The sequence below is a fragment of the Neolamprologus brichardi genome, chromosome 9 (assembly GCF_056152115.1).
Source record: "Neolamprologus brichardi isolate AB-2024 chromosome 9, ASM5615211v1, whole genome shotgun sequence".
NCBI classification, from domain to species: domain Eukaryota; kingdom Metazoa; phylum Chordata; class Actinopteri; order Cichliformes; family Cichlidae; genus Neolamprologus; species Neolamprologus brichardi.
Genome location: NC_142112.1, coordinates 27,345,209 through 27,366,832, shown reverse-complemented (window position 1 = coordinate 27,366,832; position 21,624 = coordinate 27,345,209). Strand labels below are relative to the sequence as shown.

The following is a 21,624-nucleotide window of genomic DNA, read 5'->3' as shown; positions in this document are numbered from 1 at the left end:
TGATTCAGGCAAAGACTGAAATGAAATGCAGGAAATTCAGTAAGATATAAATATGTTTTTGATACTGATACCGTCACCTAATGTCTCTTGCTTCCTGTTAGCTTGAAATATTAAGACAAAACCACCACTACACACACACACACACACACACACACACACACACACACACACACACACACACACACACACACACACACAGGTACAACTGTCATGGTTTGGGCTCTTTTTCAGTCAGAGGTGTTGGTGTTGTCAAATTTGATGAAAGTATCAACACAGAAAAGTGCGATCAGATTTTGATCCTTCATCCAACACCAGCTGGAACGTGTCTGATTGGTAATGGTTTCACCTTTTAGCATGACAATGCTCCCAAACGCAATGTAACACTAAGGCTACGTTCACACTGCAGGTCTTAATGCTCAATTCCAATTTTTTTGATCAAATCCAATTTTTTTGTCTGCTCGTTCACACTACAAATAAAATGCGACAGCAAACGCGCTCTAGTGTGAACGCTCAAAGCGGCCCGCATGCGCAAAACAAGATGTCACACACAACGCGCTCTGTTTAGACCCAGACCAAACAGTACTGTTTGACTGCTTCGGACTTTACGTTTCCCAATTTTGCTTGAAGTTATAAGGTTATTTTGTTCTTTACATATGGCCTAATAATTATCCTTATTGCTGTTTTAGAGAGGAGCGGTGCTTCAAAGGATAGTTGCAGATTTCTGTCAGAATCTGCAGATTATACAAATAAAATGTTCAAGTTTCTCCAACGTTGTCTTCCCAACAGTTTCACTAACATCTACACGGGATGGCCAGGAAGCGTTCACGATGTCTTCTCCGGCGCTGATAATTGGCGTCTGTCTTGTGTCAGTGATGTAAAAGACAGATTTAATGCGACTTGACCGTTCAAACAGCAGTCGCTTTCTAAAACATCAGATATGTATCAGATTCAGTACCACATACGAAGGTTGGATTTGAAAATATCGGATTTGTGCCATTCACACTGTCATACCATGATCGGATATGGGTCGCATAGGGTCAAAAAAGTCGGATTTGATGCGCTTTCGCCTGCAACGTAGTCTATGTCATGGACCGGCCTAAGAGAGTTCAGACTGTGTTGAAAAACAAAGGTGGTCGTCCAAATAATGACAAACTCTCTTTTTGCCTTTTATACTATATGTCTATGTATATATTCACAAAATTTCTCCACCTATTTCCCATTTTCCTGTAAATATATAAAGAAATGAGGGGTGGCTCAAGAATACATGACAGTGAGGATCCACGAGTTTCTTCTCATTAATGTTGTAGTTTAGCAAAATATGAATTGGTCATTTCTTTTGGTTAAATTAGTGATTTGTCAAAACTGTAATGTGCAGCACCACGTGTAGGGTTTCAACATACAGCTCTGCTACAGTAATGCAAGAGAAAGGTGTGTATTTTCAGTCTTTGTTTGTCAGCACTGGAGCTGAACTGGTTGTTGCAGTGATTGCATGTCAGAGGATAAGATTAAGAAGAAAAAGAGTCGATGACATAAGTTGGATATTTGAGCTCTTACTAAACAATCAAACGTTCATCTGGTGCCGTGAACGTGTTTGCTGTTAAACATGTTGTAACTCTGTTTGATATTAGCGCACAAGGAGCAAACTTAAAGAAATCTGACAGCGAGAATTAAGTGTAAAACAATTGCGAGCTCCTTATGCGCCCATGAGAATCAGAACAAACTGTTAGAGCTCACTCTGCTCTGCCAAAAACGTCTCTAGTGGTGGGTGGTGACGCCTACGCCTCGTTCACTGTTTTATCCTGGTAGGATTTTTTACATAATGGACCAATGGCTGCTGCACTGCTGTTGGCTGTGTGAATTATTCACTACAAAACTCACTGCACTTCTTTTGTGCCCTGCCATGCTGATCTGCCCCCTTCTCACTGTGGTTCTCAAGTATTTCCTTGGCCACATTTTCCACCTGTCTTCCAACTTCTCCTTACTCTGTTACAGAGCACGTACTGAATGGCTGATCAAGTCATACTTGATTACCGCTGATGTTTTCCAACGACTTCTAAAGCTAAACATGAGCCAACATGAGAATATTAAGAATCTCTGAGCTAATCGCTAACAGCTCAGCTTCACATTAGAAAAGGAAAGTACACCCTCTATCAGTTCTTAGGTTTTATGTATCAGGACATAATGAAAAACAATCTGGTCCTTGGCAGGTTTTAAAATTAGATAAATAAAACGTCAGATGAATAGCAACACTTGATATATTCCACTGTTTTAATTTAGAAAAATTAGGAAAAAATCTAGAAGTAGTGTGTAAAAAAAACACTCTGATTACATATACAGGAATTAAAAGGATGAGTAGCAGCCAGGAGCTTCCAATTCAAATGCACTTGATTGGCTGATTATCAGCAAGTAGAGCACCTCCATAAAAGTGAGATTTTGGCAGTTTGATGGTCTGAAGCATTAAGATGTGTTCACACCCTGCAGAGGAGGACTGATACCTGCAAAGATTGCTGCTGCCCATCAATCTGAGAAGGGTTTTAAAATCATTACCAAACAATTTGAAGTCCGTCACTGTACAGTGAGAAAGAGTATTTACAAGTGGAAACCATTTAAGCTCTTGTACTGTTGCCATGCTTAGAAGGATTAGCCACATCTCGACTCTACAGGCCTCAGTTAGCATGTTAAAAGTTAAAGTTCATGAGAGTACATTTAGAAAAAGACATAACAAGTATAGCTTGTTTGAAAGTATTACCTACCTCTCAAATCTCTAATGCACAGCATATCAGCACAAATGCCTCATACCAACTGTTAAACCCGGTGGTGGAGAAGTGTCGACTGGGATTTTGCATCCACAAGACCTGAACACCTTGCTGTCGGCCATTAACTCCTTCAAAACAATGTGAGAGACCGATAAAGCCATACAGAAAATGATTACTTCCAGTTATTGCTGCTAAACGTGGTTCTACAAGATGTTTAGTCACAGGGTGTACTTAGTTTTTCACTGCTTCTGGACTTTGTTTGAGTTTTTGTTGAATAAATAATGAAATAGTGTAATCTGTCATGTTGTTGATCATCTGAGGGTTTTTTTTATTATTATTTTGGTAATCTGGTAAGGTACCAAATTATGTTTCATTATGTCCTGTTATGTAAAAGTGAAGAAGGTGTACTTTTTTTGCACTACTGTAGATGCTAATATGCTAACCTTCTGACAGGTATTCTCACCAACTCTGTCAGGATGCCAGCATATGTTATGTTAGCGGTGTTATAGGTTTGTGGCTCTAAAACCAAAGCCCTTATCTCATAATAGTTTTAGCTCTCCTAGTAACGGCTTTTAATGTTGTAATACCAGCTGCTAATCCGCTTGGCTGCTCTGTTCAGTGTTTGGAGATGCTAGTGTGCATTTTAGCTCACTTTCACTTGACCCTTACTTGCATTTTTTTTCTGGTATCATAGAAACTTTATTTGAATCTCAACTTTTATAGGTCCACTTAAGGTTTATTAAGATGGTATTTTTTTTAATCTTGTGTCCCTGATGCACATACTTAGGGCTTAATGGAGTGAGCTCAGCTAATCAAGTTTATTTTCGCCTCTGAATGTCTTACAATTAAAATCGTGCTGCTCTTACAGAAAGACATGGGATTGTTATCAGCGGGAATCATTTACGCCTTTGCAAAGCAAATGATGTTTGCATGCAGCAGAACTTCTGTAAGACAAGCCAAGGTAAAAATAAACCTTGATTAGCTGAGCTGTCATTATTATGCAGCGGCTTTGTGCATCTGAAGTTGTTTGAGACTCATTTGAATTCATAATAAATTATATTGGGCACAGAAGTTTTAAAATAAATACATTCTGGGACTTTGAGGAAACTATGGAGCTCCTAATCTTTAGCTATAAGTGTCTATGTGAGATTCCCTCACTCTTTAAGTTTTTACCAAGCGTAGTACTCACACGTTTAGTATTTAAAGAGCTTCATTATCGTGAATTTGAAGTTGTTTATGGCCACTTAAATACAAAGGTCACTTTATGTACTTATTTCTTTTTGTTCTGCTTTTAGTCTCTTCTGACTTCACACTATGTTTATCAGCTAGTCACAACCGTTTCCTGCTGAGCAGCCACTGTTAAGAGCTGCAGACAGTTTGATCTGCAAATGCTGCTACAAAAGTGCTGAAAAATGAAGTGAAACAGTAAAAGAAGAAAAACATGAGTAAAAAATGTGAAAAAGTCAAATTCTTAAAACATCAGATTTGCAGATTTTAGTAACTAGAAAATATTTAATGATGTGGACGAGTGAAAAAAGTAAATCCAAAATGGAAATGAATGGAAAATAATTAGTGCTCGAATTGTGTTCAAGAATATTTTGCAGAAGTAAAACAGCTTGTAAGATAAATAATTACAGCTACAGTTCAGATTGTCAGCCAAACACATGAAATGCTGCCTTTAATTCTTTGGTTATTGATTCGAGTTACTCCTGAAGATAAAAGTGGTTTTAGTGGTTGAACGTTGTTGCTTGATTAATTACTGACTTGTAGAGAAGTCCGGCTCAAATTTGGGTCTAAAAATGTGAATATTTAACAACATAATTTTTAGTTATAAATAAACTTTTGGCATATTTATAAAATATTTGTGTTTTCCCGTTTTGATCATTTAAATTTGTTGCGCACTGTCAAATCTCCCAAAATCAAGATGAGATGTATTTATTAGAAGGATGGCACTGAAGCAGAAGGATGGCAAAACATTAAAACCTCCTGAATTAATTAAATAGAAAAATATGATACAGAAAGTTAAGTTTACAGGAAGAATGTCCCCAAAATTAAGGAGGAAGCGTTTGAGCTATTGAGATATGGCTGGAAATTATAAATATCCTTTTTCTTTCTTGTAAGGTGGCATGTAAAAACATGTGGATGTATTTGGATACATATAATGTACTCCTATCCTATCCCGCCCCCCTTCGGATGGCATGTTTGTTTTTATATATAAATGATGTTTTTCCCCCTTTTTTCCCTTTTTATCCTTTTAAAATATCAAGTATTTAAAACAACAAACAGGAAAGTGGTTTTACAGCTAATCACTCTAAAGCACCGTAAGAAAGAGGAGAAGCCTTTCATTCATTTCAGCGTACAGAGAAGCTTCATATTGTTTATGATGATCATCTGCAGGCTCAACACGGCGCCTCCTTTCACGTTGTGTTTCATACGCTGCTGCAGAAATGTTTGAACCGGCACTTGAGGGAGATTTATCTTCGCATGATTCCAGAAGACCATCACATTATCCAATTTAGCAGTCCGCCTCCAGCTGATGCTGAATGCCAAAGACGAGTTGTAGCTCCTACATTACATTAGCTCCTACTTCCTCTTTCTCTGGCTTCCTCGGCCCCAGATTTGATTTTAAAATTCTTGAGAGCGTTGCACATCCGTGCTGATTTGCTTTGTCCTCCCAGACCGACAGGAGTCCTCAGGATAAAAACATCTTTGTGGTTTTGAACACTTGTGTTTTTTGTTTTTGTTTTTTTAAACCGGCCTCACTGAAAACGCCAGTTTGATGACTTTGTGGTTTCAAGAATATATTTATCTTAAAAAAAGAACATGTTAACGCACTATAATGAGAACATAACTGCTTGGTTCTGTGTATTCGGGACAAATATAGCTCAGTGTAGAGGCTGAACACTGAGTTTTAAAAACTCCATGACCCACCAGGCGCTGGTGTGCCTGTGGACTCATTAATATTTATATTCAGAGATGTCAAACCACTTCAGATAATGTATGAGCATGAGCTGGCAGGGCCGTGGATGTTTATGTCTTTATCATCGTTTCACATGGTCGTGCAGATTTGCTGTAAGATGAGATGAGCTGCGTTCAGGGACGTTACCTAATGTATACAATGGCTGGTGTCTCTGAGTTATAACATGCATCGGTGTTATAAAAGTTCGGATTTGCAGCTAAAATAATACATAGATTAGACTTAAATTCTACTGATGGGAGTTAGATGATGCTGTTCTGTAATTTAAAAAAATGTTGTCTATGTTGAGCTACAGTAATCATTCGGATCAAAAATCTCTTAATCAACAGCCACAGAGGCTGGAGATATCAGTGGTGCTGCTGTTGTGTGCAGGGCGTTTGCTGCAGTCAGTGGTACAATCTGTTCATCCCACTTAACCTCATTTCTGTCACACTCGCTCGTGCGCTCGCTCTCTCGCCGTTACTCAATCACCAGATTACAGGACGCTGTCACTCTCTCACCCTTTTCATCCCACGTTGCCGGTGGACGAGTGCGGAAAGGCCGGGCTCAGCAGGCTGTGCTCTGCTCTGCCCAGACGCGGCAGCAGTGCGAACGTCGCTGCTCATTCACACAAAAGAGTCCAAACTCGCACATTCGGCAGCTCGCTGCGAAACACTGAACCTGTACAAGCCTGGCACAAAATGTGGATAATCTCCCGTCCAACAGGCTGTGTGAGGCAGACAAAGCGGGGGTTGGGGGGCGGCACATGCGTGCGTGCGTGCATGCACACGCATATGCACGCATCCACACGCGCTCAGGCGTGTGCTAATGCACCCAAGCATCCGAACACAATACTAGGAGCAAATTGAAACTGTATGTTGGCGTCACAGGCTTCAGAGCGCTATTGTGTAATAGAGTAAAATTTCCCGTAGAACTAAAAGTGGTCTTTAGCTGTGACTCTTTGTAAATCTCTGTGGATTGGCACACTGAAGGATTAGTTTCAGATTAAGATCCTCTTTTATTTGTTTGGTCGGAGCGTCATCTGAAGGCACCCAGACTGAGCACACAGCCTACAAAGCACTTTCTCTAGAGGCTGTTCCTTTTTTTTTTTTTTTTTTTAATAATGCTAATGTTAAATATTTCCCATCAACCCTTTGAAACTTTATTTAGATCAAGGCAGACGGATGGTATTCTCCTGCTCTACAAGGGAATTTCACAGTGTTTGTCTGGTCTCGGCTCCCACAGTGTTGAGGCAGGCTTGGCTCGCACATCAAAGGTCTCATGAACATATGTGCACTCGGATGAGATTATCATAATGCAAAGTGCTCATGTTATAAGTATCTAAGGCAAAAGCAGAAGCTTTTACTGTCTGTGTAACAGTGCTGGCATGTTATACCTCATTAAACCCAGAAATCCTTTAAACGTACCCTACATTTTAACTCATGGCTGAACTCTGCTTCTCCCCTTCTTGCAGTACCTGATCAAAGTAAACGAGATCAAGACCAAGAAAGGAGTGGACCTCCTTCAGAATCTAATTAAGTATTACCACGCACAGTGCAAGTAAGTACCACCTTAATCCCCTGTAACGCTCTCCTGGCATGTCCATCACACCCACCAACGAAACTCTTTCAAAAGAAGTAGGTTGCTGCCTCACTCTCTGTCTTGCCGTGCAGCTCTTGATGTCAATTTTCTTGCTCCTGCATGAATCACAGCTCTGCAGGGTGCACAGGAACACATATATAGCTCTCATAAATATGCACAGGTCCTCACAAAGATGCGTTCTGACAGCTCCAGGGTTTGGCGGGTAAATAAATTGGGTGCTCTCCACGCCAGAACCGTGGCCCGTGACAGAATGACAGATCATCTCTCAGCGTTCTAGATCCTGTCATAATACCGGGAGAAAACAATACACTTCCCCTTTAATCTGTCCAACCTGGGCCTTGATGGAGAAAAAAAACTGCAGTGGTGATGGATTAGAGGCATAAGGACGCCGGATGGCAAGCTGAGGAAAGTGCAGGAGGCAATTTTGTGTTCACTTCAGCTTTAATTCGACTTCTAAAATTAAGAAAGTTACAATCTAACACTACTGCAGTGTTAGATTAATGTTTCCCTCAATTCTGCACTAAAAGTGGCAAATAAAAGGTTGTCAGAAACTGTAGTCGTAATGGGTGTCAGCTATTAAATTACCCAAAAAACGGCAAGTAAAATGAATCCATCACTAACTATGCAGCGCAGCAAAATGTGCCAAGGGGAGGTCAAGTCAAGGGAGGTGAATCCTTTTCTAAAACTGCAGTATAAACACTTAAACTGTGCATTCTGACACTCTGCAAAGTCAACAGTACTTGACACGGAGAGCACGCTGGAGTGGGAGGAGAGATGTGGGCTCGTCGGTGCAGAGGCTGAAAGAAAACAAGCAGAGGGAAAGAGGTGGCAGCGAAAATAATGAAAAGAGGAAGGGAGATGTATGTTTCGAGAAGAAAAAAGCATAGACGGAGAGAGAGGGATGGCGATGGAGATGGAGGTCATTAGTGGTGATTTGCGGCCGTGGAGCTGCATCGAGGTGTGTACCGCTGACACATCTGTAATGGATTTCAGGATGTGCTAAGCACCTCTGCAAATCTGCCCAGCACTCCTGTGCCAGAACGAGCCCGGCTATACATTAAACTGCCTCCATCGTCCTATCCCTCTCTCTTTCTTTCTGTGACCTTCGTAAAGGCCAAACCAAGCTCACTGTAACACATGACATTTGATCACATGTCACGCATCTGGATGACTTTTAATGCCAGTGAAGTTCACGTGTTATCTCTGTTCCCCCCCCCCAGTTTCTTCCAAGATGGCTTGAAGACAGCAGATAAGCTGAAGCAGTACATCGAGAAGCTGGCAGCTGATCTCTACAATGTAAAACTCCTCTTCGCTCTGGTTTCATCTCCTGCTCATTATAGGGTTTCATTTCTCATAGAAAACAACTTCTGAGCTATCCCAAGAGTCTGTCACCTGCTTTCCTGGACAAAACTAAGAAGTATCTTTACAATGAGCAAACCAAGTTATTTTCACTTCACTTTAATTACACATTACATATCTATATATATATAAAGCAAATGTAGCTTTCTGACACAGGCGAGGATAATCCTTCCTCAAATGCTGACCACCACTTCTTATTTACAGCACTGCTGTGCTTTCTCCTGAAGCAGCAGTTTTCACAGAATATCATGCTCTTGCACTTTTTAAAGCAAGAAAAGTTGGGCCATCCTGCACCCACTGTCATGATTCAGGAAAATACTAGACCTCACATAACTTGTTGGGCTCAGGAGGTATAGGCTGGTCATCTACTAGTCTACCAATCTGCCAATCCCTGACCACATCAGTCTGTAAACCAAAGTATCCTCGGGCAAGACAGTGAACCCCGAGATCCTCCTAATGCGTTCAGCGGAGTGTAAATGTAAGATGGATATATGGATGGGTGAACGAGACAGGTAGTATAAAGTGCTTTGAGTGCTTAAGTAAAGAAGAAAGTGGAGCTATGACAGAACCAGTCCATTCACTATAACTTTTTTCTCAACACCTGTAAACTGTTGTTTTCAAGCCCTGAAATTTTCCTGACTTGGGCCATGTTTGGAGCAGACATCATTCAGTCTTTAAGCTCCTTAGTACGATGTTTGATTGTGCTGACGTGAGAGCAGTGCAGTTAATAGTTTGGTACATTCACTGCGCCTAAGTGTATCTTCACAAATCAAAAGTAAACTCTGCGATTTAAGTGATTGGATCATTTGGGCTGTAGATTTTTTGCTTGAATTTTACTGCCCTTGTTTCTGGTATAAAACACTGTCTTTTATTGATGTTTCATTTATTGCCTTTAAAGTTTATACATACTTTTTGTTTTTTATTTTTATCAGCTAATTATACTGCTGTCTTTCTTGGCCAGGACACTCTTGTAAAAGAGATTTTTAATCTCAAGAGTCACACTTTCCTGGTTAAATGAACATTGCATAAATAATAAAGAAGGGAAACTAAACTAAAAGTGCATTATTAGCCCTCTTTGCTTTCCTCTTATATCTTTGCTTCACTATCTGCAGATCAAACAAACTCAGGATGAGGAGAAGAAGCAGCTGACTGCCCTGCGAGATCTGATCAAGTCCTCCCTCCAGTTGGACCAGAAGGAGGTAAGCAGGTCACACCCTACCACACAAAGCCAAATTTAAACCCACAACTTGCCAGCCCAGCACAAACTCAGCTGTACTGGGCTGAAAACAGGCCTGACTCAGTCATCCCAGTCATTCTGAAACCTCCTTTTTTTTATGTCCTCTCACTCTGGCCACCACCAACTTTTGGAGCTTGTCTCCAGCAGCACAGAGCGAGTGCCCAGTGCTGTACCATGCTGGTAGCCAGTGTGTGGTAGGCTTTGCTGGTGACCAGCGTTGTGCCTCACTGGCTGCTCAGTGGAGAGCCACTCGCTGCCCGACTCTCACACACTTTCCAGCACTCATACTTGCCAACCTTGAGACCTCAGAATTAGGGAGACATTGAAAAGGGCTGTTGGGGGGGTGATAAATACATTTTACAGTGTTCATTTATCAGATAAAATACGTTAAATGTCACCGTTATTATTGGCTGGCCGGAAACAGCGGGGGTGTCCAAATTCAGAGGCTGTGTGAAAACCCCGGAGGAACCCTCCTGAGGGATTAATAAAGTTAAATTAATCTAATCTAATCTAATAACTTTAATCTCAGCCAAACCGATTTAGTCACGAACAAATAAAACACTGAAAAAGCCAAACAATAACTTTTTTAAGTTATCAAAGTGACTTATATATCACGTTTAACCCGAGTAGCGAAAGACCGCGGGGGTTTGAAAACGATGTGTCAGGAGTTTGATGTTCTCGCCGGCTCAGATATTTGAAGTTTACACAGCTACAGTCTCACCTGAAAACATGTTAAAAGTTTTTTTGTGACCCAGAAAGAGAAATAAGAGTAATATTAAAACTAAGTAGCTGCCGCCATTGTTGGAAACTGGAATTGGCTGGGCCGCGCTATGAATTCTGTGATATGGTTTTTCAATTTTGTTGTCCGGGTGGAAACTCGGGAGAAATTCGGGAGAATGGTGGCTCCGGGAGATTTTCGGGAGGGGCACTGAAATTTGTGATTCTCCCGGAAAAATCAGGAGGGTTGGCATGTATGCCAGCACTGCCGGCTCGTTTTACTTATCAGCACAGGCTGCTTCGGCTGTGCGTTAGCTCACACCCTCTCGGTTCACACGTTCACACTCTCGGTGTGCCTGTCTGCATGAAACAATATATACAGTTTTTCACATTTCACTTATTCTGCCTGTAGCACCACTTTTAGACAATAAGCACAGAGGATTGTAGGTTTGGTTAACACACGAGCAGGTAGCACACTTTCTCGCACCTGAGCCGGATCTTTCACGCCTCTCCCCTCTATCTCCCCCTCCTCTCTGCCTTCTGCTTGTCTGGAATCAAGTCTAGAAGAGTAAGTGTTGGTGCATGTTGAGCATGCTGGCGTCTGTGTTCTTCAGCTTGACAGTAGAGTGCTTTATCCCTGTAGAGATGTTGCAGAGCATGCCTTTTACCTCCTTTTATTTTTAAGTCTTCACTCTTGGTTTGTTTTTCAGAAGCACTTTGATGTCAGAGAATCCTTTTTGTGTGTGTGTTGTCTATGTGTTGCATGTCTTTATTAAGCCTCTCTGTTCTGTTCACACAAAGTGTTTATTTTGTGTTATCGTGTGGGTTTGCGCAGGACTCGCAGAGCAAGCAGGGTGGCTACAGCATGCACCAGCTGCAGGGAAACAAGGAGTTTGGGAGTGAGAAGAAAGGCTACCTGCTGAAGAAGAGTGATGGGTAAGCTGCTAACACAGCGAATAATTAAAAAAACGCTGTAGTGTGCGTTCACGACGCATTAAAATGTAAAGCAGGCAGGAAATATCTCTAATGATTGACCCCGCCCCTTCGCCTCTCACAGGCTGAGGAAGGTGTGGCAGAGGAGGCAGTGCTCAGTGAAGGGGGGCATCCTCACCATCTCTCATGCCACAGTGAGTACACACACACACACACACACACACACACAGGCACAGCTGCTCATATGACCCCCGTGACCCTCAGCACTGACTGTGCGGATCAAAAGGAGAACATCATGTGGGGAGGTTGTGGTTTTTTCTCTCTCTCTCTCGTCACAATCTGGAGGCTGGCACAGTGGAATTGACATAAATGGGTTGTCATGGCAACCTTGCCTCACCCTCTTACCCCCCCTTGCTGTCTGCTGCGCCTCGGTGACTCATCTCAGAGCGAGTGTGAGGGTACTGCCACCGCTGCCGCTCTTGTGCAGCAGGCACGTTTCAGTGTGATGTTTTCTTTCCCGCTCCGGACCTCGGGAATCTAACGCGGGGCTCGTATATCTGCGTTAATTCTGTCAACCGCCAGCCACTGAGGTGTAACCTACAGAGCCTCGAAACTCCCACGGGACCAGCTGGACTGTCGGGGGGGCTTAGGGCAATCAGTAGCTCTTAGCTAATTGTGGCAGAGCAGTGGCAGGTGTCTCATCACGCTCGGACAGTCCATCTGTTAACAGGAAACGATGCATTGTTCAGGAATTTATTATGTTTTTGGTGCTTTTAGTGTTTGCTGAAAGCTCCTAAAGGTTTTTTTCTTGAATCTTACTTACATCAGTTTGGTCATCAAAAACATTTGAACCTTGTCAATATTAAAAGCAAGACTTTCTGATTGAAATTCCTCTTACAGCTTATAAATACAATTCAGATTAAAGTGACCCCCCCCCCCCCCCCTCCAAAACAAACAAACAACCTGATAACATAACCAACAAATAAACTGAGCTTCAACATTAACTTGACTTTTAATATTATTTAAATGCATCCAGGAGAATAGATTTAGCAATTAGTATCATTTCTATGTGATTTATTAATTCAGACAGCTTTGACAAGTCGGCGCGAGACAACTGTTGTAATGTTGTTTTATTAATCCTTTGGGGGAAGGTTGGGGTGTCGAGAAGGGCATCCTGCACAGAAATCTGCCAAATCAAATCTGCAGAGCTACCAGCTGTGGCTCATTTTAATATATGCACTTTGATTATTTTTAATTAAATTCTTTCAGCCTTGCCTTTTGTTATAGAGCACAGCAGGTACTGGATATATGTCTTTACCAATATCCCCATACCTGTATTCAGTTCAGTTTAGTTCAGTTTTTTCCTTCAGAATTTTCATGGCATAGATTCAACAAGGCGCTGGAAACATTCCTCAGAGAGTTTGGTTCATATTGACGTTGCAGCTTCACAATCTTGCTGCAGATTTGTTGGCTGCGCATCCATGATATGAATCTCTTGTTCCACTGTACAGCGCAGCGAACCATCAGTATCTCACAGCAGTCCAGACTTCTGTTTTGGTGCTTTGGTGAGCCCCTGAGAACTGTAGATTTTGATTTTGTGGGATTTTTTTGTAAGAGAGGTAACAATGGCACATCACTACTGACAGTGAAATTCTTAGACTCAGACCCCCCTCAGTATAGCACAGAAGGAAGCAATATTGCTCTTACACTGACATGTAAACTATACTGGTTTTTAGTAAAAATAGAAACAAAATACAAATACTATAACAGCTGTAGTGCAGAGATAAAACGTCGAACGTATACATGATAAGGTTCCTACGTTTTTGTTTTTATTGTCCAGTTTTCACAAACTAGTTGGCGACAAGCTGTTAGTTGTGACACTCGTCTGCTGGTAGGAAATCAGAGCTTCTTTGCCGGACAGACAGTACCTTCCCTAACTGTGCACAGCAGAAAGAAAATAGCCAATAACACAAATGCATCTTTGTACTGGCAGATTATATCAACCCACTGATTGGGACTGGTTCCAATTTGCAAGTTAACTGTGTGGTTTGTGCATGCAGATTAAAAGTAGGACTGCTTAGATGCTGCAGAAACCCCCAAACTTCCAGAATTGAGCTTGAGGAAGACACACTTACCACAAACCACACACGGGGGTGAGAAGCAGAGTTTATACATATATTCTGTTGTTTGTAGCTGTAATACCGAACAGAGCAGATGTTATTCTCTCATAAAGTGTTTACATCACCAGGAAACCTTAGATGTGTTTTATTTGTCGTTATGCTAACAACTTGACTCCGGGGACTCTGGGTCAGTCATCGCTGCGGTCAGAGTGAAATACCTCAACAAATAAACTAATGGCGCTCCCTTCAGCCTCAGCTGTACTTTGTGTTTAGAGCTAAGTAGCAGATGATGGCTAATGGTCAACACCATATCTGCTAAACACTAGCATATTGTCTTTGTGAACGTGCCGGTGTTAGCACAGCCTTACAAATCCGCAAGCATGTCTGTGTAGTAACAGCCTGTGGATTAAATCAGATAAATCATCCCTGACGGCTTTAAGCATACATGCAAATGTTTGAATTTAGCCTTATTTACATCTAACCGGTGAGGATTGGCAGCGAGTCGGGCGTGTGGGATGAGCTTGGTGGAGTTGGCACTCTGGCGGCTTATTTCCCAGCAGACACAGCAGTTGCTCCAGCTGTAACACAGCGGGGAGGATCAGGATGATCGCGACTGACGTGAACGTGAGCTTTGTTGTTTTGAACTTTCATGCTGCTGCTGCAAAGACGCTCTGAGGAAGTGGTCGCCTGTGATGTGAGAGGAAAATGTTTTCTCTTATTGCATTTTGTGATGGAGGAACTGAATCTTTGACCTCAGTTTCTAATTTAGCCCACTGAGCGGTTATCATACTGAGCTTGTAATCGTTTTTCTCTGTCCGAGAGCAGTTTACCACCGCTTCAGGTTTTTCCCTTTTCTTCAGGTTTTTCCCTTTTCTTCAGGCCTCAGTGCAGATGAACTTTAGGTGGCTTTAGTTGGATGTGGCATCTTGCCAGCAGGCTAACACCAACTCCAAGGCTCATAACAGCCTGTTAGCATTTCATTAGCACGTGCCCTCGTCCCCCCTCTGCCCGGGCACTGGCAGGAGACAATGCTCAGTATGTACGTGCCAACTGGACCCAATTATTACAGTACACAGCCCAGCCAGCTCAGTCCACTGTCTTAATGGGGGCACCTTGAGTTCAGCTTGTAGTTCGGACCGCAGAAGCTTTGTTGAATAATAAAAACATGAGTTGATACAATTATCTACGAGAATTATGCAAATCCTTTTAAAATGAAAATATACCCACCATCTGGTGGCTCCAGCTACTCAAACATGAACATTTTTTCTCCTTTTCTATATAATTATTTTTCTTGTTCCTGACAAAATGAACAACGTGAAGACCCCTCAGTTTGTGGGAAACCCAAGTCAGCAAAACGAATTGTGCATATGTTACTCATATTTTATTTCCTACTTTGTTGTGTTTATGCGTGAATGTCCGGTGTTCTGGGAATCCATCCTACCTGGCAAACCATCCTAGCCGTTGTTTCTGCGCATGCGCACAACATGAAATTAAGTGGCGAAGCGTCCTACCTTTATAAATATTAGCTAGAAAAATACTCTGCGGGTAAAATTAAGTGCCAAACCATCCTACCTTTGTGACTGTTACCTACAAGCATACTTTAATGGGTAAAATGAAGTGGCAAACCATCCTGGCTTTATGAATATGAGTTACAAGCTTACTCTGATGGGCAAAGTTAAGTGGCAAACCATCATACCTACTTAAATTTGTGCTGGAATTACTCTGTGACAGCAGAAATGTGCATAAACTACTTAAGGTAGGACGTTTTGCCAAAGTAGGATGGTTTGTCAGAACATCGGATCTGGAAACAAGGTGGGCTCTACTGCCAAACATCAAAGGAGGTTTCTGTGCATTTCTGTTATCACTGTTACACCTGTAAAAACACATCTGGGTCACTCTACGTGGACAGGAAATAGACTTGAAATGAATTTTTTAAAAGTGTTTCTTCCCTTCAACCAAACTTTTACTTTCACCCGCCATATTTCTGCATGTACAGCGTCAACAATCGGGTGGATTGTGTGTGAAAATGTTTGCACACTTTGAATTCAGCTTGAGGAGGAGCCTTGATCACTTGTTGAGGCCTCTGTGAGGCTGTGCTTGCTGTATTAGCTGAATGCTAACATGCTCATAATGACAGTGTTAAATGCTGATGCTTAGCTGTGTTCACGATTGTTGTAATTAATCAGCACTACAGCTAAGGGTGATGAAGTTTAACCTTTATTTGACCGTATGATGCAGAGAATAATCCATTTATTTGTATGGCACTAAGTGGTTCACAGTTTGACGACAGCATCATATTAAAGATAAGACTACACGTTCCAGGACACAGATGCACAAACATATGGCCTTGCATTCATTCCCGCATACACACTTCCAGAGACGCTAACTTATAGCAATGACTCTTCAGCAGCTTCGTTTAAAACAAACCAGAGATTCGGCCGACCTGATGGGCCGAGGAAGTTTGTTCCAAACATTAGGAGTTACAGCCCTAAAAAGTGTGGAACAGTTTAAGGGCTGCTGCATCTGCTGAAGCTTGGCCCTGTAGGGTTTCATGTGTTCTCAATAGTTTTCTTTTTTAAATGGATTCTGAGTTTCACTGGATGCCAGCGAAGGGAAGCAAGAACAGGAGTGATATGTGAGCTGTGGCTAGTTACCACTCAGACTGAAGGCTTAGGGGCCGAGCGGGTGGGCGGCGTGGACACCCAACTGTTTGAATGAAACCATAGATGCATCTATGAAACATCCTGCACGAGTTCTTGTGAACCCAAGTGTTCAAATAGACCTTTGACCAAAATAACAGACTATGATGTATAATCACTGGTGTCATGACAATGCCGGTACGAATACGTTGTGATTAAGAGAGCATGCATACATTAAGGCTGAATTTGGTGATGTAGGCGTTTCAGTGGTGACCTGGCAGGTGGGTGTTCTTGAACTTGCACTTCCAGGCAATTTGTGCCACCTTAAGACGCTACTGCCAGGAGGCTTAGCCTAGCTGCTGCGTTCTGGACCAGTTAAAGACTGGCTGAAGAGAAAGAGGGAATCGGACGGGAGAAAATTAAGGCGACTGCTAAAAGTTCTAAATTATTGGGTGGCAGTAGAGGTTTGACTTTTGTAATGATTCTTAGATTCAAAATTCAAATGCAGGTGAATAATATTGATAGCAAAATTCCTGGTGGGGATCGTAAGGACTGAAAATTAGAGCCTCAGTTTTGCCGGGATTAAGATGAAGGGAATTTGAAGACATCCAGTTATTAACGGCAGTGAATTATTCAATGAGGTAGGAGAGGCTGACAGGTCGCCAGCTCATCCAGGTGAGCTGTAGCGACACCAGATATTACTGTTTTTGTGGGTAATACGACGATGATGTCACTGAACGATGAAAAGTGATCCACACAGTCACTGCAGTTCATCCGAGGAACACCAGCTTACATGCATACACGTGTCGACTGCTTCTCATTTTGAGATGTTTGACTGAACTTAAATCCCCAAAGCACCGAAATATTTATGTGTCTGATGTGAGGACGGTGTTGTGCTTGTGTGTAATATTTCCACTGTGGTCCAGTGTGTGATCTTTGTGCTCGTTCTTACAGTCCAACAGGCAGCCAGTCAAACTCAACCTGCTCACCTGCCAGGTGAAACCAAGTACTGAGGACCGGAAATGCTTTGATCTCATTTCTCGTAAGTTCCACACCCACACACACACACACACACTTTAACGCATGCCTGAATGGCTCGGTGACAAACACTTGTAGTATGATGAGAGTTGTCTCTTGTAAAAGGACCTGTGGAAACTCCACATGCAGTTTTCTTTGTATAACAGTGTATTAAGAACACAGATAAGCGTTTGAATCGTTTGCTGCATGCTGGCTATCATAAATGCAAAAGTAGACATTTGCATTTTTTAACTCCACCGTTTATTGTTTGCAGATAACCGGACGTATCATTTCCAGGCCGAGGATGAGCAGGAGTTTGTCATGTGAGTACTTCAGTTTAACGACAGACACATGATCCTCGTTCTGCTTGTTATCGCTGTTTGAAGCAGTCTGACACCACTTCGCCTCAGTCTACACACCCATTTATTCTTCTATGTGTGATCTCGCTAAAGGTGTCTTTAGCCATCAGCTAAAGGTTTTTCATTAATGGGATGCCGGTTAGTCGCTGGTGTGTCGCTTCATTGTCACTCTTGAACACAGGAAGTGTTTTTCAATTTGTAGAGAGCAGTGAGGCTGCGACTCTGTGGCAGCGAGGATGGCAGTGGGATTGGTGGTCTGGAGTAATTCAGGTCGCTGTAACTTCATACTGTTGCTTCCCCATACCCTCACGCACGAGCAGACACACATACACAGGAATAACCACGGTTGTGCTACCTGTTTAAAAGATCCTTAGTTTTACAGCCGTGTTATAGTGACCGCACATGAAAAATAATGAGTTGTGATATAAAAAAGTGTCTTAGCGTTGTTCACTTTTGCCGTTTCTGTTGAAGTCGAATCGTATTTATGACACAAGAAGTCATATTGTTAATTGGCGAGTTGTCTGTATAGTCAGACTCCATGAGGACAAATTTAGTCGTCATTGTGGCTAAAAAACAAGCATTAATAATTTTTGGGAACTATATAAAAGCCTGTACGTTCTGCAGTGCAGAGTATGCCGTCTGCATTCATGTGAAATTTGAATAATTAATATGTCACAAAGACACGGCTTTGCTTTTACCATGTGGGAGGACGAACAGAAAGTTACATTTGTAAATTAAGGCTGGTTGGTCAGAGTAAAGCAGCTGCAGGCACGTTAAACTGTGCAACAGTCGTTTTTTGGTGTCTGCAGTAACCATGTAACGTCGCTTATTTGTCATCGTGTTGTGGAAACCGGCCGCCTCAATTTTCCAGAAATTTCAAGTGAAACTATCTTTGTTAGTTTGTGAGAATAAGTCACAGGATGATGAATGCATGAGTTTTCCTGTTTGCTTGATGGATTATGGATCAGATTTTGATTTAAGTAGATAAATATGTTTAGAAAAGTACTGGTATGTGTTTTGAACTACAAGTGCCCTCTTTGCCAAATGCGCTGGTCTGATTGGTCAGATCTGTTTATTCACATGTGAAAATCTGAAAGACCGAGCGTCTACTGAAAGAATAAATATCACAGATTTATCCAGTGAAAGTACGCGGTCATTGTGAGCGGCTGACTTAAGAATGAGTCAGAAAAATATTTTTAAAGCATGAAAAATTCACCCAGATTTTACACGACCAGTGTTTAAAGGCCTTCGCTTCTCGAAGCTCAAAGCGACCTCACTTTCACTTAAAACAAAGGCCACAACACTAAAATAATAAAATAAAACACAAGTAACAATGAAAGAATAGAACTGAGAAACTGGGATTAATCGATTGTCAACATACGTATCGGCTCTAATGTGATTTTTAATGAAACTATTAACCCTGTTAATATAATACACGTTTAAGCAATAAAGTATTTTTTTTAAAAGCCAGATATTTGTTTAATATTTAATTCTTTTTTTAAAAAAAATTGTCACAGGGTTCAATTAAAACTCCATTTTTAAAAAATTATATTTTGGTGATTTTTGTTTTCATGGTTTACAGGCTTTTTAATAGCTTGCCCAACAAACAGGAGCTGGGATAAGATCAGTTGCCTACAGATAAACAAAAACAGTTGAATGCAGTGTTGTGATGACGTTGTTGGACATAAGATGTGATTCCCCCGGAGCCGAATCACTCATAAACACAGAGGAGTGAAAACAAACCCGAGTCTGAATACTGTCGATCTGCCACTCTGTGATGCTGTGGCTGTTCTTCCTCTGATGGTGGAAACTTTCTTCCAGCCTCGCTGTGGCTTTGCCTCTTCGCTCAGTGCTGCTTGAAGACTTCGTGTTGCTTGTACTCCTTTGGGATGCCACTCGCTCTGCTCTGCTCCTTCCGTCACGCAATTCCAACTGGAGTGGTGTCGGCGATGGCGTCGTCTTCTTTGTAGTTCCCTTCAAATATTTAGTGTTTCATAGGGCGCTCGCTTCACTTAATCACGCTCTTCCTCAATTAGGCCGGCAGCATATTATAATGCATATTGTAAGCAAACACGCAAACACTTTTGGCTTGGCATCTGCACACCTACGCATTAGTGGATTAAAATATCTTGTTTTTCCACACATGGAGATAAACAGACAATCGAATGCATTGGTTTGTGTGCCCACTGTCTGTCTGCTCTCACTCAGAGGGGATTGAGTGGCAGTGACAGAGGAAGGGCTGCGATCGGCTGCGTGTGTGCAGATTGTGTTTTGCGTAGTGAATTGCAGGAGGTCGTGTTTGTACGCCCGCCTCCTGTAATGGCCACAGGCCTGCGTGGGTGCGTTGGTTCCTCTTTAACCTTTTCGAAGAAACCAAAGAATGGGCAAATATTTGTGTGTCATAGCATCTTTGTAAAGCAAAAATGCAACATAATCCCTCCTTTTAGCTTCCCTGTTGCTGCTTTTCTGTGTATTTTTGTGATTTTGATGCATTTAGACAAGATAAAAGGTCACCGAAGGCTTTAAGAACCTGTGATGGGCGCTTTCCTGACATTTTGTCACAAAATGATGCTATCCTTAACTTTACCCCTAGCTGTTTTTATCTCAATAAAGTAAAACTTTATTTTATTGTTTGTAATGTCTCTAACAATGTTCCCTCTTGCAGTTGGATCTCGGTGCTGACCAACAGCAAGGAGGAGGCGTTAAACATGGCGTTTCGTGGCGAGCAGAGCAGCGGAGGGGAGGACGGATTAGAGGACCTCACCAAAGCCATCATAGAAGACGTGCTGCGCATGCCGGGCAATGAAGTCTGCTGCGACTGTGGAGCTGCAGGTGTGTTTGTGGGGCTGCGTGAGTGCATTTAAATGTGGACCGTGTTTTATTTAAAGCCGCTCTCCTGTCTCGGTAGCTTTACAATGTCACTACTGCCTTGAACTCCGTGTCCTTCAGTTAGATGGTTGCTGAGCGAGCTACACTGCAGTGTGTGTGCGCGCATGCTGGTGTTGTTAGCATTCAGGACGCAGCTCTATCCCGATACTCCCCCTCACATTAGAAAGCAAAGAGTCAGCACTCAGGAGTGCCGTGGACACTCAGACCCTCTGACTCTCAGCACACACAGGCTTGCATCCACACACGCCACTCTGTCTGTATAAACACACACAGCAGCTTGCAGAGTACTGGGGCGGTGGACTTTATCTCTTGGGGGAGAAAAAAAAACATTTCTGGGCTTTGAGAAACAACATCATTACATCACGATGTTACATAAGTCACACACGCTTCGTCGACCCCTGCGGTCCTCAGAGAGCGGAGGTAATTTGTCATGTCTGCTCTCTTGTTGCTGCATCCGTTCATATACATGGCTTTGGCATAACACATGTTCCAGATGTGGATTTAAGCATCTGATTCCTGTTGTTATCTGACCGAGAAGGTGACGTCCGTGCTTCACTTTCCTCAACGCATAAAATTAATTTAGTGGTTAAAGGACCTTTTTATGACTTTCAAAGGTCACCTCGTTGTTCCCTCTGCTGCTCATTCGATGCTCTGACTGGAAATTCATCTGTAAGATAGCATTAATCAGCTATAGAGGTCCCATGAATTCACAATGCATCTGTTAATTGTGTTGTGTAAATGTGTGCACGTGCCTTCCTGCTGTCTGTGTTTGCGTGCATGACTCACCGAGTTTTTGGGCTGTCTCTATCGTTTCCACCAGCCTCCTCTGGTGTTAACTTGTCAGCTTCAGACAGAGCAGCACCCCTCGCCTCACAGCATCAGCATCACTGAGGTCACAGTTTAAAGCTTCCTTAATTCCCCCGGATTGCATCAGAACATCAGTCAGCAAAGTCGCTCGGTCTCTGGAGGTTTCGAGGATCTGCCACATCTCTGTGCGCGTGCGCCTTTGTGCTTTGCAGTGGTGGTGCATTAATAAATAA

General features: G+C 42.3%; 1 protein-coding gene across 4 annotated transcripts in view; it reads left to right on the top strand.

The window, feature by feature from the left end:
• asap1b (ArfGAP with SH3 domain, ankyrin repeat and PH domain 1b) overlaps nt 1-21,624 on the top strand; it is an 83,436-nt gene that overhangs the window by 41,263 nt on the left and 20,549 nt on the right. For all 4 annotated transcript variants that reach the window (XM_087846225.1, XM_087846223.1, XM_087846224.1 and 1 more), the window contains exons 7-14: nt 7,187-7,272; nt 8,535-8,610; nt 9,786-9,872; nt 11,463-11,563; nt 11,685-11,754; nt 17,274-17,361; nt 17,611-17,659; nt 20,361-20,527. In XM_087846225.1, the coding sequence (XP_087702351.1) occupies nt 7,187-7,272; nt 8,535-8,610; nt 9,786-9,872; nt 11,463-11,563; nt 11,685-11,754; nt 17,274-17,361; nt 17,611-17,659; nt 20,361-20,527 (724 nt within the window). The remainder of the gene's footprint in view (nt 1-7,186; nt 7,273-8,534; nt 8,611-9,785; nt 9,873-11,462; nt 11,564-11,684; nt 11,755-17,273; nt 17,362-17,610; nt 17,660-20,360; nt 20,528-21,624) is intronic.